General features: G+C 42.9%; 1 protein-coding gene across 2 annotated transcripts in view; it reads right to left on the bottom strand.

Annotated features, from left to right (window-relative positions):
- Nucleotides 1–10699: 10699 nt before the first annotated feature.
- Nucleotides 10700–19806, bottom strand: part of LOC142312126 (uncharacterized) — a 41148-nt gene continuing 32041 nt past the window's right edge. The window contains exons 2-7 of one of the 2 annotated variants that reach the window (XM_075351013.1): nucleotides 17417–17625; nucleotides 17108–17287; nucleotides 16901–17024; nucleotides 16723–16817; nucleotides 15026–15116; nucleotides 10700–12417 (exon numbers count right to left, since the gene is read on the bottom strand). In XM_075351013.1, the coding sequence (XP_075207128.1) occupies nucleotides 11303–12417; nucleotides 15026–15116; nucleotides 16723–16817; nucleotides 16901–17024; nucleotides 17108–17287; nucleotides 17417–17494 (1683 nt within the window). In that variant the 5' untranslated portion in view covers nucleotides 17495–17625 and the 3' untranslated portion in view covers nucleotides 10700–11302. The remainder of the gene's footprint in view (nucleotides 12418–15025; nucleotides 15117–16722; nucleotides 16818–16900; nucleotides 17025–17107; nucleotides 17288–17416; nucleotides 17626–19806) is intronic. The other variant, XM_075351014.1, reaches the window with a different exon arrangement.

Raw genomic sequence — 19806 nt, 5'->3', positions numbered from 1 at the left:
GCGTGCGTGTGTTTGTATGTGTTTATGCGTACATGTGTGTGTTTGTGCGTACATGTGTGTGTTTGTCTGGACTGCAAGAGCGGGTCAGAGTGTGGTGGATGGACGGAACCGGAAGTGTGTGCGGTGAGAATTTCGCTGGTACAGCAAAGCTTTCTCGTAAAGCGGGTTACAAATTTACAGAAAACTTTGCTTGTTAAGCGAAATTCTCGTTAAGAGGGTTACTCGTTATGCGAGGTACCACTGTATATGAATAGCCATTACCTTTATGTGTAATTTCTCAACTGTGGGTGTAATTTATCTGGATCCAGTTGTGTCACCCCTAGGTGGCTCTTCTGTTTTAATAGATGTTGTATTTTGAAAATAAATGTGAATAAAAAGTTTTTTTACTTTACTAAAAATTTGTATGCATGTTCACTTTTGTCCAGCTGGGATTGATCCTGGACTGATGGGTATGTTCAGTTTCTAATGAAGTGTGCACTACATTTAAGGACTTTAAGTTGAATAACTGTCTGCATTGTTGGGTCTGGTGTCTTTCAGCTTCCTCTTGACAATACCCCATAGATTCTCTATGGTAGGGGTGGGGAACCCCCAGCCTGCGGGCCATGTGCGGCCCACAAATAAGTTTTCTGCGACCCCCGGGCATATTCCTGAGGCCACAGTGCTCGGGCCGGCTACCAGGTCTTGCCGGCAGTTTAAATCCCCATCCTGCGAGGACGCGCATTCCGGAGTCACACTTGTGAGTGACTCACATCGCATCACCTGACACGACCACACTCTCCCCTGGCAGGAACGGGTCAGCTGCATGTATTTCTACACATCTGAGATTCTCCTATCCAGAGAGCAGCAGGCTGTGTCTGGTTATGCGGTATGTGAGGCTTCCACTCAACTTTCCATTAATATGTTTGGCTGCAGCTTCTTTAGCAATGACCTTTTGTGGCTTGCCCTCCTTGTGGAGTGTGTCAATGACTACCTTCTGGACATCTGTCAAGTCAGCAGTCTTCTCCATGATTATGTAGCCTACTCAACCAGACTAAGGGACCATTTTAAACACTTAGGAAGCCTTTGTAGGTGTTTGTAGTAATTATTCCATTTGCTGAAATAATAACTTTCAGGTTTTCACTGTCTGTAAGCCATTATCATCAACATTCACAGAAAAACACTTGAAATAGAGCCCTCTGTGTGTAATGACTCTATATAATATATGTGTTCCCTTTTTGTATTGAATTACTGAAAAAAATTAACTTTTTGATGATATTCTAATTTATTTTGATGCACCTGTAACTTTGGTAGATTTCCATTTATTTCTGAAGATACTTTACAATCTATGAATGAAAATTAAGGGGGACTAATCATGGTGAGCAGCACTGTATGATAACGTCCCATGTAATTTATAACAAGTCTATTATAAAATTATCAAATAAATAATGATATTTCAGATATTCCTGTATTCATTTCGAAAGCTCTTTGTGTACTACTGGTCTTGATCCACTCGCACCGCCTGAACAACTAATAAATATATATACAGTGTGTCCACCCATATCCTGTCCACCGCCATTAACTTGAGAACGGCGGCAGCTATAGGCATAGGAGTGCTGTCTAGGTATAGTAAAGTAGCCATGCGCTATGCAGTGAAACCACCTATAGCGCCACCTGGTGGAAAAAAACGGAGTTAGCATTTTTATCTTGAAAACAGAACAAGATAGAGAAAAAAAAGTGAATTACAAAATTGTAGGGCATCAGCAATTCAATATGAATCGACACCTTGCATACAGAAATCCTATGATATGAAACCCATGACCCCCCTCCAAAACATTGAATGCTGGTCACGCATATGGCGCTCATTTAAAGGGAACCAAACATCAGGATTTTCGTGTATAAGCTGCAGCCAGTGCAGTACTGGCACTATCAGGCACAGGCTGTACATACCATTAGGGTGCATCTCGGGTGTTTAGTCAGTGAAATCCAACTTTATATAGTTTGAAATTTCGTGCACTTTTTGATTGACGTGTGCACCTCTGTTAATGTCGGGCGGGTTATGCAGGAGTTCCCCGCCCCCCCACCAGCCGGTTCCTCCCTCTCTCCTGATGTCCGGGCGGGTTATGCACGTGTTTCCCGCCCCCCCCCCCCCCCCGGGCCGCCTGTTCCTCCCTCCCTCCCTCTGGCTGTATGTAAATTTCTAATCTTCAGAAACATGGCGCCGGAGTGGGCCTCTGCGTATAGCGCTTATCTCCGGCGCCATGTTTCTGAAGCCCGCATCACACAGCTTGGTGTCTAAGAGGGCGGCGCATGCGCCCTCGCTCCTTCAGATCCCATTGTGACCGCGGGAGCGAGCGCGATCACAATAGGACTGCAGAACAGCTGATCGGAGGACGCGATCAGCTGTAGCTGTATATATATAATATATATAGTGTGTATATAGTGTGTGGTGTGTGTATAGTGTGTGTGTATGCGCGCGCCTCTCTGCTGGGGCAATGACGTCACAGGTGGAAGTGAGAGGCTGCTCTCACAATCAATGGGGGACTTTTAGTTCCGCATTGAACGTACCAGGGATTATGGGATCAACCCCAGATTTGGATTTCGGTGGACCTGGATTATGGATGTCACAGGGAATTAAATTTGAAAAGATGGTGTCTATTGTGTTCTAATTTCTATTTTTATGTCTTTTCAGGGTCAACTTTGGAGAACGTCGGGGAACATCTAAATGGATTACGGCGGACCTTTAGCATTTTAATAATTTTGTTAATAAATTGGTCAATGAGGGATGGCGTCGGGGGTTTTTTTGTTCTAAAAAAAAAATCACTTTTCTAGTGCGCACATAGCCTAAAGATCTTACTTTACTTTTTTTTTGGAATGGTTGCACAAGCCACCTTCCAACATACATATCGATGAAAAATTCATTGTACAACCGCAAGTAGCAGCAGCATAGGTGGCGAGGACGCGGCAGGCAGCGGGGATAGGTAAGCTCTATGAATCCTCCTCCTCCTCCTTATAATTCTCCTCATAATCCTCCTCCTCATAATCCTCCTCCTCCTCATAATCATGATGGAGGAGGAGGATAATGAGGAGGAGGATAATGAGGAGGAGGAGGATAATGAGGAGGAGGAGGAGGATAATGATGATGGAGGAGGATAATGATGATGGAGAAAGAGGATAATGATGATGGAGAAAGAGGATAATGATGATGGAGAAGGATGATGATGGAGGAGGAGGATGATGATGATGGAGGAGGAGGATAATGATGGAGGAGGAGGATAATGATGGAGGAGGAGGATAATGATGATGATGATGGAGGAGGATAATGATGATGATGGAGGAGGAGGATAATGATGATGGAGAAGGAGGATTATGAGGAGGATAATGATGGAGGAGGAGGATTATGAGGAGAAAGAGGATAATGATGATGGAGGAGGAGGATAATGATGGAGGAGGATAATGATGATGGCGGAGGATAATGATGATGGAGGAGGATAATGATGATGATGGAGGAGGAGGATAATGATGGAGAAAGAGGATAATGATGGAGGAGGAGGATAATGATGATGATGGAGGAGGATAATGATGATGATGGAGGAGGATAATGATGATGATGGAGGAGGAGGATAATGATGATGGAGAAGGAGGATAATGATGGAGGAGGAGGATTATGAGGAGGAGGAGGATAATGATGATGGAGGAGGAGGATTATGAGGAGGATAATGATGGAGGAGGAGGATTATAATGATGATGGAGAAGGAGGATAATGAGGAGGATAATGATGATGGAGAAGGAGGATTATGAGGAGGAGGAGGAGGATAATGATGATGGAGGAGGAGGATTATGAGGAGGAGGATTATAATGATGATGGAGAAGGAGGATAATGAGGAGGATAATGATGATGGAGAAGGAGGATTATGAGGAGGAGGAGGAGGATAATGATGATGATGGAGGAGGAGGATTATGAGGAGGAGGAGGATAATGATGATGGAGGAGGAGGATTATAAGGATGATGGAGAAGGAGGATAATGAGGAGGATGATGATGATGATGATGGAGGAGAAGGAGGAGGATAATGAGGAGGAGGAGAATGATGATGGAGGAGGAGAAGTAGGAGGAGGTGGAGTATTCATAGAGCTTACCTATCCCCGCTGCCTGCCGCGTCCTCGCCACCTATGCTGCTGCTACTTGCGGTTGTATAATGAATTTTTCATCGATATGTATGTTGGAAGGTGGCTTGTGCAACCATTCAAAAAAAAAAAAGTAAAGTAAGATCTTTAGGCTATGTGCGCACTAGAAAAGTGATTTTTCTCAAGAAAATTTCTTGAGAAACTTCTGGGAGTTGAAGATTACCGCACCTGCGGTAAAAAACCGCACCAAAACCGCGGGAAAAACGCATGCGCTTTTCCTGCAGTTTTCCCGCAGGTTGGTCCCTGCGTTTTTTTTATGCTGAACTGCAATAAATAATATAGATAATAGATAGATAATCGATAGACAGATAATGGATAGAGGGAAAGATGGATAGATGAATAGATAGATGAGAAAGACCTATATAATGTCCCACCTCCCTGCATTTTCTAAGCTGACACCCTTTAGTGACTTTCATCACTAAAGGGTGCCTAGCCTTGTATTTAGCCAAAAAATAAATAATTAAAAAAAAATGACGTGGGGTTCCCCCTATTTTTGTAGCCAGCTAGGGTAAAGCAGATGGCTGCAGCCTGCAAACCACAGCTGGCAGCTTCACCTTGGCTGGTAATCCAAAACAGAGGGCACCCCACGCAGTTATTTTATATTAAATAAATAATTTAAAACAAAAAACGTGGGGTCCCCCCAAATTGGATCACCAGCCAAGGTAAAGCGGACAGCTGGGGTCTGATATTCTCAGACTAGGGAGGTCCACTGTTATTGGACACTTCCCAGCCTAAAAATAGCAGGCAGCAGCCGCCCCAGAAGTGGCGCATCCATTAGACGTGCAAATACTGGCGCTTCGCCCCAACTCATCCCGTTGCCCTAGTGCGGTGGCAAACGGGGTAATATATGGGGTTGATAACAGCTGTGAATTGCCAGCTGCCATCAAGTCCTGGTATTAGTAATGGGTGGGTATCTAGTAAACACCCCCATTACGAATTCCTTTATTTGAAAGTAATACTTTTTATTAGAACAAAACCCCCCCCGACGCCATCCCTCGTTGACCAATTTATTAACAAAATTATTAAAATGCTAAAGGTCCGCCGTAATCCATTTAGATGTCCCCCGACGTTCTCCAAAGTTGACCCTGAAAAGACATAAAAATAGAAATTAGAACACAATAGACACCATCTTTTCAAAATTTAATTCCCTGTGACATCCATAATCCAGGTCCGCCGAAATCCAAATCTGGGGTTGATCCCATAATCCCTGGTACGTTCAATGCGGAACTAAAAGTCCCCCATTGATTGTGAGAGCAGCCCCTCACTTCCACCTGTGACGTCATTGCCCCAGCAGAGAGGTGCGCGCATACACACACACTATACACACACCACACACTATATACACACACACTATACACACACCACACTATATACACACACACACACACACACTATATACACACTATATACACACACTATACCTACCCACACACTACACACACACCACACACACACACACACACACTATATACACACACACGCTATATATACACACACACACACACTATACCTACCCACACACACTACACACACACTATATACACACTATATATACACACACACACTATATATACACACACACTATATACACACACACACTATATATACACACACACACTCATAATATACACACACTAAAGACACACACACTATATATACACACACACACTATACACGCACTATACACACACACACACACACACACACTATACACACTATATACACACACACACACACTATATATACACACACTATATACACACACACACTATACACACAGACACACACTATACACACACACTATACACACACACTATATACACACATACACATTATACACACACATTATACACACGCGCGCGCACACACACATTATACACACGCACATTATGTACATTATACGCACGCACATACACTATACACGCGCACGCACACACACATTATACACACACGCGCGCGCACATCTGTGCCTGATAGTGCCAGTACTGCACTGGCTGCAGCTTATACACGAAAATCCTGATGTTTGGTTCCCTTTAACTTTGATGCTCAAAGTGACCACCGTCAGCTGCAATGCACATCTGGACTCTGGACAGCATACTGTATCTTGCTGCACGCTGTGCAATATGGTAGGTGACACTTTTGCACAAGCATCTATGATACGTCGTCGTAGGTCCTGCTGTAAAACCTGTTAACATATATATATATATATATATATATATATATATATATATATATATATATATATATACATACAGTTAGGTCCAGAAATATTTGGACAGTGACACAATTTTCGCGAGTTGGGCTCTGCATGCCACCACATTGGATTTGAAATGAAACCTCTACAACAGAATTCAAGTGCAGATTGTAACGTTTAATTTGAAGGTTTGAACAAAAATATCTGATAGAAATTGTAGGAATTGTACACATTTCTTTACAAACACTCCACATTTTAGGAGGTCAAAAGTAATTGCACAAATAAACCAAACCCAAACAAAATATTTTTATTTTCAATATTTTGTTGCGAATTCTTTGGAGGCAATCACTGCCTTAAGTCTGGAACCCATGGACATCACCAAACGCTGGGTTTCCTCCTTCTTAATGCTTTGCCAGGCCTTTACAGCCGCAGCCTTCAGGTCTTGCTTGTTTGTGGGTCTTTCCGTCTTAAGTCTGGATTTGAGCAAGTGAAATGCATGCTCAATTGGGTTAAGATCTGGTGATTGACTTGGCCATTGCAGAATGTTCCACTTTTTTGCACTCATGAACTCCTGGGTAGCTTTGGCTGTATGCTTGGGGTCATCGTCCATCTGTACTATGAAGCGCCGTCCGATCAACTTTGCGGCATTTGGCTGAATCTGGGTTGAAAGTATATCCCGGTACACTTCAGAATTCATCCGGCTACTCTTGTCTGCTGTTATGTCATCAATAAACACAAGTGACCCAGTGCCATTGAAAGCCACGCATGCCCATGCCATCACGTTGCCTCCACCATGTTTTACAGAGGATGTGGTGTGCCTTGGATCATGTGCCGTTCCCTTTCTTCTCCAAACTTTTTTCTTCCCATCATTCTGGTACAGGTTGATCTTTGTCTCATCTGTCCATAGAATACTTTTCCAGAACTGAGCTGGCTTCAGGAGGTGTTTTTCAGCAAATTTAACTCTGGCCTGTCTATTTTTGGAATTGATGAATGGTTTGCATCTAGATGTGAACCCTTTGTATTTACTTTCATGGAGTCTTCTCTTTACTGTTGACTTAGAGACAGATACACCTACTTCACTGAGAGTGTTCTGGACTTCAGTTGATGTTGTGAACGGGTTCTTCTTCACCAAAGAAAGTATGCGGCGATCATCCACCACTGTTGTCATCCGTGGACGCCCAGGCCTTTTTGAGTTCCCAAGCTCACCAGTCAATTCCTTTTTTCTCAGAATGTACCCGACTGTTGATTTTGCTACTCCAAGCATGTCTGCTATCTCTCTGATGGATTTTTTCTTTTTTTTCAGCCTCAGGATGTTCTGCTTCACCTCAATTGAGAGTTCCTTAGACCGCATGTTGTCTGGTCACAGCAACAGCTTCCAAATGCAAAACCACACACCTGTAATCAACCCCAGACCTTTTAACTACTTCATTGATTACAGGTTAACGAGGGAGACGCCTTCAGAGTTAATTGCAGCCCTTAGAGTCCCTTGTCCAATTACTTTTGGTCCCTTGAAAAAGAGGAGGCTATGCATTACAGAGCTATGATTCCTAAACCCTTTCTCCGATTTGGATGTGAAAACTCTCATATTGCAGCTAGGAGTGTGCACTTTCAGCCCATATTATATATATAATTGTATTTCTGAACATGTTTTTGTAAACAGCTAAAATAACAAAACTTGTGTCACTGTCCAAATATTTCTGGCCCTGACTGTATATATATATATATACAGGTTAAAAGACTGTTTTGTGGACTTGTCCTTGTGTTATGCTGCCACCTGCTGTCAAAACAGAGAACAGCGGGCAAAAAGGCCCTGCTGCTTCGTATGACTTGGTACAGTCCTGAACAGGAGGAGGAGGGGAGTCTACCTGTGGCTGAACAGGAGAAAGGAGTGTGCTCGGCTCTGCTGAAAGATAGAAGGCCGCAGTCTGCCCTGCTGAACGAGGTCCAAGTACCTGAGAGTGTTGTGTGACGTCTCCCCAAGACACAGATCCAAAGAGGCTGGATGTGGAGCGAGGAGCCAGACAGCACGGGCAAGTTACAGATCCGGGACAAAGACTGAACTTTAGAGGTGTCTGCCGGCGGAATACGGGCCCCAACGGTGACCAGGTATAATTATTATTATTTATTATTATAGCGCCATTTATTCCATGGCGCTTTACAAGTGAGAGAGGGTATACGTACAACAATCATTAACAGTACAAGACAGACTGGTATAGGTGGAGAGAGGACCCTGCCCGCGAGGGCTCACAGTCTACAGGGAATGGGTGATGGTACAATAGGTGAGGACAGAGCTGGCAGTGGTCAACTGGACTGAGGGCTATTGTAGGTTGTAGGCTTGTTGGAAGAGGTGGGTCTTGAGGTTCCTCTTGAAGCTTTCCACAGTAGTGGAGAGTCTGATGTGCTGAGGTAGAGCGTTCCAGAGTATGGGGGATGCACGGGAGAAATCTTGTACGCGATTGTGGGAAGAGGAGATAAGAGAGGAGCAGAGGAATCCCACGCTAAAACCGGCAGTTAAGTGTGCACACTACTCTTAGTTAGGGACAGCTAGGAAAAGACTCTGCACTGTGTTTCACGAGTAAAGTAACAAGGACTCAGCGTTTTTGCTTAGTAAGGATACTGTGTTTTGCTTTTGGAGGACTATCTGAGGCTTTGCAGCCTTGACAAACTAGTTAAAGTATTTGTATGTATATTACATTATATTCACTGCTGTGTACCTTCCAGCTTCTCTCCCTCTCCTTTCCCACGCTTTTCCCCCACTTGTGTCGTGCAATACGTTATTAAATTTGCATTGGTTAATTCCTGTGGTTCCGTGCAGTCCTTGCGGATCCAGTCACCTGCTGGTTATCACACTGCAATGTTGGTAGAGGGGTCGCATACACCTGCTGTTTGATGTGACCTCACAGAAAAGTCCAATGAGGTCAGGTCAGGTGAGCGTGGAGGCCACTCCACGCAGCCACTATACCCACTGACTTGTAGGAAGGTCTCCATGAGGTACTGCTTCACGTCCGCAGCCTTGTGAGTTTTACACGTTCTAATCATAGCATTTCTTTATGCAAGGTGTCGATTCGTATTGAATGGATGATGCCCTAGAACTTTTTAATTCACTTTTTTTCTCTTTCTCGTTCTGTTTTCAAGATAAAAATGCTAACTCCGTTGTTTTCCACCAGGTGGAGCTATAGGTGGTTTCATGGCGTAGCGCATGGCTACTTTACTATACCTAGACACCACTTCTATGCATATAGTTGTCGCCATTCTCAAGTTAATGGCGGTGGACAGGATATGAGTGGACACACTGTATATATCAACTAACCATTATAATTCACTACTTTTTAGAAAGAGATCCATCAATCAGTAAGCACAGCTATGTGATTTATATACCCATTTTTCTCTTCTATAGAATTTTTATCTTTGTATAGGTAAATTCTGTACACTATATTATGGGTTTCAAATTACACATGTTTTGAATATGATGCAATCAAGCGATAGTTATTTTTCTCACAGATCGCACTCTAACATGTTTCATCAATCTCACTTTTGAGTTTCATGCAAAAAAAACAGCGGAGATTTTACCTGTTAAAGTCAATTTCCCAGCCGACATTGTGCTCATTGGATCTTCTCTCCTCTTGATGATCATTGGATCTCCTCTCTATCCTTATTTTTCTGTTGGCTCAACATGCTAATCCTATTGGAAAAGCTTCCCAATTAGCATTTCAATCTCATTCATCACTGGGTTCATGGTCACCATCTCATGTAGTGAGAATATTCCTCAAAGAGTAACAGAAAAGTCAAATTCCCTTTTATCTCTACGCTCACTGTGTGTTTTTTCACCCTAATCGTCACTTCTTTGAATGCTCATCACACTGAGGGCTCTTGTCCACTTGAGTACCGCTTCCGATGCGAGAGCATCGGAAGTGATATGCTAATGACCCTCTGCTGCGGGTGTCAGCCAAGGTTCATGCAACTGTGATGCGATCTTGCGATCACATCACAGGAGCGGAGAAGATGGAGCACTTTCTCCCCATCTCCTCCGCTGTCTGTCTCTGTGTGCACCGCACTGCAGTCGCATAACATGCGAGTGCAGTGCAATTTTACACACGCATGAGCCGAGACTCTGTGCAAAACGCAGCATGCTGAGATTGCACCAAGAGCACGATTTGTGCCGTAGAAAAATTAAGCAAGAGGACACTGTCCCAGAGATTAACACTGGTGCGAGTGGACATGAGCCCTGATGCTGAGTCGGGTTAGCCTACAGCAGAGATTTTCATTTGCTATAGTACTGGGTTTGCGGTCACTTGACACAACAAAGAAATACTCCTTTTTGTTTTCTATAATTTATTATTGTCATTTGTACATTAGGAAACCTTTATTTTATTCAACATATTGTATGTAAATAAACAGAATGAAATATTGTATATATATAAAAAGTTTTTTAAATTTAAAAAATGATCACCTGACAATGTCGCTAAAATATGCGCCTTATTGTATCAATTAAGGTAGTGTGTCCCATATGTATATACAGTATATCCCATGTGTGTTATGGTCCTGTACATGTGATTTTTGTCCTGAAGAAGGCTACAGTGTTTGCCGAAATGCATTGATGAATAAAGAAAAACTATTTTACTGCTTGGGTCAAATTATTTCCACATGGCAGCACGGCGTTGTCCCATCTCCTCCTTCAGCTTCTAGATCACAGAGATTGGGAGTTAAAAAAAGAGGGGGAAATGTTGGGTGTTTTTTTTTAGTGAGGAGGGAGGTGGAGGGGGTTGCAATACTCTTATCCACATAGAGACTATCTAAATATATAACAATGTGATATATTTAATGCTAATATTGTATTGCTTTTTAGATAACCAATGTCTATTAGTAAATGGACATGTTTTAATTCTAATGTAAGTTCTAAATTGCTTTTCCTTTCTCATTACTTTCATTGACTCTGTTATAGGTTTTCATATACAGTTTGTAAAAATATATGAGTTCTCCCCTGTGTGAGTTCTCTGATGGACAACTAAATCGGATTCCTGATTAAAACATTTTCCACATTCTAAACATGAATATGGCAACAACCCTCCTGTGTGAGTTCTCTGGTGTCTAACAAGAGTTGTTTTATCTGCAAAAAATTTTCCACATTGTGAACATAAAAAAGGCTTCTCTCCTGAGTGAATTCTCTGGTGTCTAATAAGATATGGTTTATCTCCAAAACATTTTCCACAATCCGAACATGAAAAAGGTTTCTCCCCTGTGTGAGTTCTTTGATGGGCAACTAAAGCTGATTTCTGATTAAAACATTTGCCACATTCTGAACATGAAAAAGGTTTCTCCCCTGTGTGAAGTCTCTGATGAACAATTGAATTTGATTTCTGATTAAAACATTTCCCACACTCTGAACATGAAAATGGCTTCTCTCCTGTGTGAGTTCTCTGATGGATAACTAAATCTGATTTCTGATTAAAACATTTACCGCATTCAGAACATGAAAATGGCTTCTCACCTGAGTGAAGTTTCTGATGTCTAACAAGATTTGATATATCAGCATAACATTTCCCACAATCTGGACATGAAAAAGGTTTCTCTCCTGTGTGATTTCGCTGATGGACAATTAAAGCTCTTTCCCTATTAAAACGTTTCCCACATTCTGAACATGAATATGGCTTATCACCTGTGTGAACACTTTCATGTACAACAAGCTCTGATTTGAAGCTAAAATATTTTCCACAGTATGCACAAGAAAATCTTTTCTCCTTTGTGTGACTTTTTTTCTGAGTAACAAAAGACATTTTGAGGGACAAACATTTTCTATATTCTGAGCTTGAAAATGGCTTCTTTGCTGTAAGAGCAATTTGATTTTCAATGCCTTTTTCATGACTTTTATTTTTCTTATTAACCTGTGATGAATCAGAAGATGGGACCAGTTTAAAAGGATCAGATGATAGATCTTCGCTCTGAGGGGATGATGGGATATCTGGAGAAATGACTTTCACTTCAATTATATCTTGCTCGATATCAAAGTCATCTGATTTAAACATTCCAGATACTGATACCTCTGATCTGGTACAGTCACCTGCTAAGAATAAAAAATATTATTTGTGAGTAAAATGGTCTTAAAAAATACCATTGTATAACATTTCTAAAATATCCATAGAAATTACATGTTATGTAGAAAAATTCAATTATTTTTTGAGACAAAAACAGTTAACAATATAACAATAGATCTTAGAGCAGGAACGTGCAGAGCATGATGGTCGGACCTGTTTGTTCTGCCTCCCAAATACTGGAATAATTCGCCACAAAAATAAAATGTATGTAAGTAACAATGATATCAATAAAAAAATAACCCAATTGGTAATTAAGTTTTGGAAAATTGCAACAAAAAGAAAAAAAAAAAAAGTTTGCAATATTCAGATTTTTTTCCAGCCATTTTTATGGCAATAAGAATGTCGTAAAAGCAAAACAATGGCAGAATTGCACTTTTTCATCATGTGTTGTACTGGAAAGCAGGAAGTGATTTCTAAGTACTTGGAATTAAAAAACAAAAAGTGCAATTCTACAATTTATTTTTTTTTTTCATTTACCATGTTCACTAAACTGACCTTGCAATATGATTCTCCAGATCAGTATGATCACAGAAATACTAAGTATATATTATATGTGTATTCACACACATAAACATATAGTTTTATTTACACGTGTAAAAACAATTTGCTTTTGTCGCCATTTTTCCGAAGCTAGTAACAGTTTAATTTTTCAGAATCTTGGCCTGTGTGAGGGCTTATTTTTTGCGCCTAAGCTGACGTTGTTCTTTAAACAATTTTGGGGCGTTTTGATCATCTCTTAATGCAACGTTGCAGAGGCTAAAAGACACGTAATTCTGGTGTTTTTATTTTTTTTCCTGTTATGCAGTTTGCCAATCAGATTAATTTATTTTATATTTTGAAAGACCAGACATATACAAATGCAACGATGCCAGATATGTGTATTTTTAAATGGGCAAAATGGAGGGTTATTTGAACTTTTGTATTTTTTATATCACATTTTGTACTTTTCACTGTATTTGCTAGTTTCATTAGGTTGCTTAAACCTGCAGCTGTCTGATCATTTGCACTATGCAGAGCAGTGCATAAGCACTGCTATGTATAGTGAAAATCAAGATACTCTATGAACGGCAGCTAAAGGTTGGCTTTCACAAAAGTATCCGCATAACAGACACAAGGTGCGATCCAGCAGAATCCCAGCGTTCATGGCAAACCATCGGCGCTCCGCGATCACGCCACAGGCACTCCGATGGGTGGAATAACGAGTCATCCTGCTGGCTCTTGTTAAATGACTCTGTCAAAAATTGACAGTGGCATTTAACAGGTTAACAGCCGCAAGCGAAACGCCACTCCACCCGTGGCAGTTAGAGGCAGATGGTGGCTAAATAACACAGCCATTATCTGACGGGAAAGATGCGGGCACGGTGTGCGAGCCCACATCAACGTTAGGGAGCCAGCATATAATATACCAGTGCCTCATATGTGATGAAGAGGTTAAACAATGAGAAATAGTTGTGAATCCTGCTAATTTTCTTCTCTGCATCAAATGAGAGGATATTTCAATTTATGGTTATTCACAGGTTGCACCGTCCTTGGCTTTGATGCAGAAGATCAGAAATATTAAACATTTTAAAACGTCTTAACTGTAAGACTGCAGTCACACTTTCGCGTGACTTGGACGTGGATCGCATGGCACTGCCCGGACCAGCTGCCCACCCTTAGGACTGGAGCTTGCAGCTTCATGTATTTCTAAGCAGCTATACGCGCCTGCCCTGAGATCAGGCGGTGAGTCCGGACACGGCGATGAGATCCAAGCACATGTCACACGCAAGTGTGACTCCAGCTTAACTCAGAGGTGGCAGATCTATTGGGACAGCCTGGAATGAGAGATTTTTGGGAACCGGTTATCACATTTGTTGCTGAGAGGCTGAATATTGTTTTGTCATTTCAGGATCTAATCAATTCTCAGTTATTTGCAAGGGGAATTATTTTTAAGGACGGGATAACTTCTAAAAATATCTTTTTGTAACAACAGGTTAGGCCGAGTTACACATCCAAATATAATAATTGCTGGGATAAGTATAAGGTATGAGTTTTGGATATATTGGAAAGGATTGTTGATTGTAGATGATCTCTTCTTTTCTCTGATCTGGATGGGTGGGTGTCGGGGATGGAATTAAATATAAAAACAAAGGAGAAAAAAATAAAAATAAAATTGAGTTTGTGTCTACTGTGCATAATTGAGCATATAAATAAAAAGGACATGGACTTTGGTCTCATCTTAAAAGTAAGGCACACCATACGGATTATATTTTTCTTCACAAGATTTTCTAAGTTGTCAGCACATGCTATGTACGCTGTCATTTGGATTTGTAGTTTAGTAATCTGGGAAGGTAAGGGTCAGCATCTTCTAATTCCAGAGAGTAGTGTGCGTTATCTGGGCTGTAAGCTCTGGCCAGAACAGATCTCACTCCAACAGAAGGACTTCCAATGCCCAAAGTAATGGGGACAGTTTTGGTTTAGCAGCAGAATGGTGACCACTTGATTGTGCTATGGTCGGACTACACCGCAGATAAACCAGACACAGACGGTGACTGAGAAGAATCTGTGACTTCTCTGCATTTTGTGTTTACTACTCACCTGGGTGGTTATCTGTAGGAATCTCCTCTTTAAACCACTCATCATCTCTCACATATGTCTCTGTAGTGTCAATATCGGTAAGATCTTCACCCTGAAACAAACATTGTAAAAGTCACAGACAGATGGAGAAGTCTCATCTATGATCAGCTCTAATCCTGCCATCTCCACCGCTCTCATTACACAAGTATAAGGCTCTGTGCGCACTGGGAAATGAAATTTCCTTGAGAGAATTCCGCATGCTCTCAAAGATTACCGCACCCGCGGTAAAAAACCGCAGGAAACCGCACCCGAAAACCGCATGCGGTTTGCCGCGGTTTTACCGCGGTATTATTCGCAGTATTGCCGCGGTTTTGCCGCGTGCGGGTTGGGATGTGCTTTATTGCATTCAATGCAATAAAGCACATTGAAGAAAAAAAAAAAAAAAATACATTTAATTCTGATAGTAGATAGACAGAAGAATAGATAGAGGGATAGATAGACAGACAGATAGATAGAGGGATAGATAGAAGACAGATCGCTGCATTTCCCACGGTCGGCAGTGAGTTCACATTACCGGCCGTGGGAAATGACCGGTAATTACCTCTGCTGTCTGCTGCATTCAGCCTGTGTCTGTGACAGTCGCGGCTGGATGTCAGCAGCGCAGGACGCAGGAGCCGGAGCTGTGTGGATTACGCCGGAGCTTTGGTGCAGGAGGGGTTAATAAAATGGTGAACGAGGCTTGTTGGTTTTATTTAAAATAAAGGATTTTTGGTGTCTGTGTTTTTTCACTTTACTTACGGGTTGATCATGTCAGCTGTCACATAGACGCTGCCATGATCAAGCCTGGGGTTAATGGCGGTGGTCCCCCACCAACATTAACCCCTTGTATTACCTTGCCACCACTGCTACACGGTGGCAAGAAGAGCCGAGGACACTCCGGTACTGCCGCATATTGCATGCGACAGTGCCGGGGCAGCTGCGGCTGATATTCTCGGCTGCCGGAGGGGGAGTGAGGCGGGGGACATTATCCCTGCCTCTCTCCCTCCCCAGCCTGAGAATACCGGGCCGCCGCTGTGTGCTTACCTCGGCTGGATGGTAAATATGCAGCGGAGCCCACGTTCTTTTTTTTCTATATTTCCGTTTTCTTTCTATGTGTGTTCTATGTGTCTGTGTCTATGTGTTCTATGTCTGTGATGTGTGTGTGTTTACTCTGCACGGCTTCCTCTTCCTGTAATGACATCACTTCCCTGCAAAACCGCAGACAAGCGATGCACATTACCGGAGGTAAACCGCGAAATACCGCAGGGAATAACGCAGGAAAACGCAGTGAACCGCACAGAATTTGCTGCCTGCGTTATTCCCTGCGGGATTTCATGATTAACATTGAGTCAATGAAGTGAAATCCCGCAGCGATGTGCGGAAAAGAAGTGACATGCACTTGTTTTTGCTGCGGGATTCCCGCAGCAAAACATGCAGCTGTCAAATTCCGCCCAGTGCGCACAGGATTTTTTTTCTCCATAGGATTTGCTGATGATTCACTGCAGAGATGTTATGAACATTTTCTGCAGCGAAACATGCAGCAAATCCGCGAAAAATCCGGTAAGTGCGCACATAGCCTAAAACATATAATAATGGTGGATAAAACAAGACTGAGCACAAGACCTTCACAGTATTTTACACATTATAGGGAGATTTCATGTCACCTTCTCCGCACCTACCTGATAATCCTGAGGAACAGTGGGATTTTCTTGCTTAAATTCCTGTAGAAGAGGAGAGGGACATCTCTCTGGTGTTGTACTCTTACTGGATAGAACTGGAGGAGACACATACAGGAACTGAATTCATATCTTACATGGGGATAATTACACACAGTGTGAATTTAGTCCTGTCTATTACCTGGTGATGTGAGGGGCTGGGGAACCTCCATCATGACATCCTCATATAGACCTTTGTGTCCTTCTAAATATTCCCACTCCTCCATGGACAAATAGACGGCGACATCCTGACACCTTATAGGGACCTGACACATACAATGATACCGTCACCCCCCCGATCCCTTCATAGAATTACTGTATAATGTCCCAGCATTCCCAGCAGTGTCACCTCTCCAGTCAGCAGCTCAATCATCTTGTAGGTGAGTTCTAGGATCTTCTGGTCATTGATGTCCTCATGTATCAGGGGGTGAGGTGGAGGCCCCGTGATTGGGCTCAGGGGTCTTCCCCATCCCTCAGACACAGGGTCCCGACAGCGCTCACTAGAGGTCTTCTTCACTACTGTGTAATCCTGGTTATGGAGAGACACATTAATAAATCTCACTACAGACATTTCCAGAGTCCTCACCTCTCCAGTTCTGTCCATCTGTTATTCCCATAGATAAGAATGATGTAATGTGACATTATCAGAATCTCTCACCTCTCCAGTAAGCCGGAAGAGGATCTCTAGGGTGAGGTTTAGCATCTTCTGTGTCATCTTGTCCCTGTCCCTATCCATCCTTGATGAGTTAATTTGGAAAATTCTCTTCTAAAGATCTCCACTGAGAGGATGTGATTTTGTAGAGACCTGAATTAGGAGAAGATGAGCCGGTGTAACATCATAAAGAATCCTGTGTAATAATGCAATCACTGAAGATAAAAAAGGAAAATATATGAGGAGATATAATGTGTAGATGTTGTATTCTTAGATTATATACACTGAAACATTAGTTGAATTGGTGACAGTCAGCTGGTGCCATTCACTGGTTATTTCAGCTACTGATTGGTTGTATAGATAATATGTGACCAGAAAATACAGAGATTGGTAGGTAACACAGCACTGGAGACACAGGAGTATGGGGGATCATTCATGTGAGTTGTAATATTTTTATTATTTTCCAGTATTTACTGTATTATTCAGACTATAAGATGCTTATAGAGTAGGAAAATAGAGAAAAATGTTTGAAGCAAAAAATGTGGTCATGGCACACTGTATTTGGGGAGTGGGGTGGAATCTGCCGGTGACACTATTATGGGGGTGATGTACTCATTCTGTTGTATATATCCCCACACTGGGCACATCCTGGTATACATGGTTCCCGTTATGGTGCACACGTAAAAAACAAACAAAAAAAACAAACCACAATTCTACTCACCTACATCCTCTTCTGGTGCCCTCAACTGATGTCAGTGTGTAAGCAGGACAGCGCATAACGTCACTGCCATGTGATCTCCAGTCACAAGCTAACCTCAGCTGCGAGCTAATCCAAAATGAATATTCACTGCTCCCCACGCCCACTATTATAGGCGTCGGGAGCAGTGAATATTCAATTTCTGGTCATAGTGGACATACGATTGCCCCAGCAGCTTCAATAAGCTGGCGGCAGGGCTGACCACGTGTGCCTGCTATTAAAAAAAAATATTCACTGCTCCCCACTTCCATAATCCCACCCACCCTTCGGCACCGCGGCTTCAGTGCAGAGAGGTGGGTGGTATTATGGCCATGGGGAGCACTGACACGTATTCGCCCGAGCTGTGGCTTCCTGCAGCACGACCCTGCTCCTGCCTGCTGTGCCTCCGCTCCACTAATGCCACCCCAGGCACATCCGGACTATAAGACGCAACCCCCAACCTTACTTCCAAATTTGTGGCGGGGAACAACAGTGCATCTTATAGTTTGAAAAATACGACAGGTTTAATTTCTGTATATCGTCACATAAAATCTATATATTTTATTTTACTGCACACACAGCAAACAGTTTCTTCCTCGGAGTCGGCAGCTGAATATGTTTCTCATAGACTCATCTTCCATAACATTAATTCACATCTCATTTACAAACGTTGGAATCAGCATTAGCAATACTGCAGGAGATATTCATTACACATGAGATGAGAAATAACTACCGTATTTTTTATTTTACAAGATGCACTGGATTATACAGGGGGCTTTACACGCAACGACATCGCTAACAAGATGTCGTTGGGGTCACGGAATTCGTGACGCACATCCAGCCTCGTTAGCGATATTGTTGCGTGTGAAACATACGAACGACCGCTAACGATCAAAATTACTCATCTAATCGTTGATTGTTGACACGCCGTTCTAATCTCAAATATCTTTGCTGTTGCAGGACACAGGTTGTTCGTCGTTCCTGAGGCAGCACACATCGCTACATGTGACAGCCCAGCAACGACAAACACCGTACCTGCGTCCTCCAGCAACGAGGTGGGCGTCACTTTCTTTTGGCTGCTCTCCGCCTCTCCGCTTCTATTGGACGGCTGTCATGTGACGTCGCTGTGACACCGCACAAACCGCCCCCTTAGAAAGGAGGCGGTTCGCCGGCCACAGAGCGACGTCGCTAGGCAGGTAAGTACGTGGGATGGATCCTAGCGATGTTGTGCGCCACGTGCAGCGATTTTCCCGTGACGCACAACTGACGGGGGCGGGTGCTTTCACCAGCGACATCGCTAGTGATGTTGCTGCGTGTAAAGCAGCCTTAAGACGCACCCCAAATTTAGAGGTGGAAAAAATGATTTTTCATTGTTCATATAAGGGTCCATCTTATAATCCTAGTGCATCTTATATTAGCTCACCAGGGGGAAGCGGCAGTGGTGGAGCGGCTCAGAAAGGTCAGAGGAGGCAGGGTTGGTGATGCTGTGTTCTCGGAGGAGGGGGTTTCACGGCTCAGGAGGGTCAGTGGACGGTGGGTCGGCGATGCTTCGGGCTTGGAGGAGGGGGTGTCACGGCTCAGGAGGGTTAGTGGACGGAGGGTCGGCGATACTGCAGCAGCGTGCGCCTCTGATATGCTGGTGGCCTGCGGGCTCCATTGA

This window comes from Anomaloglossus baeobatrachus, chromosome 5, assembly GCF_048569485.1.
Source record: "Anomaloglossus baeobatrachus isolate aAnoBae1 chromosome 5, aAnoBae1.hap1, whole genome shotgun sequence".
NCBI classification, from domain to species: domain Eukaryota; kingdom Metazoa; phylum Chordata; class Amphibia; order Anura; family Aromobatidae; genus Anomaloglossus; species Anomaloglossus baeobatrachus.
This window is presented reverse-complemented; position numbering and strand designations above follow the sequence as displayed.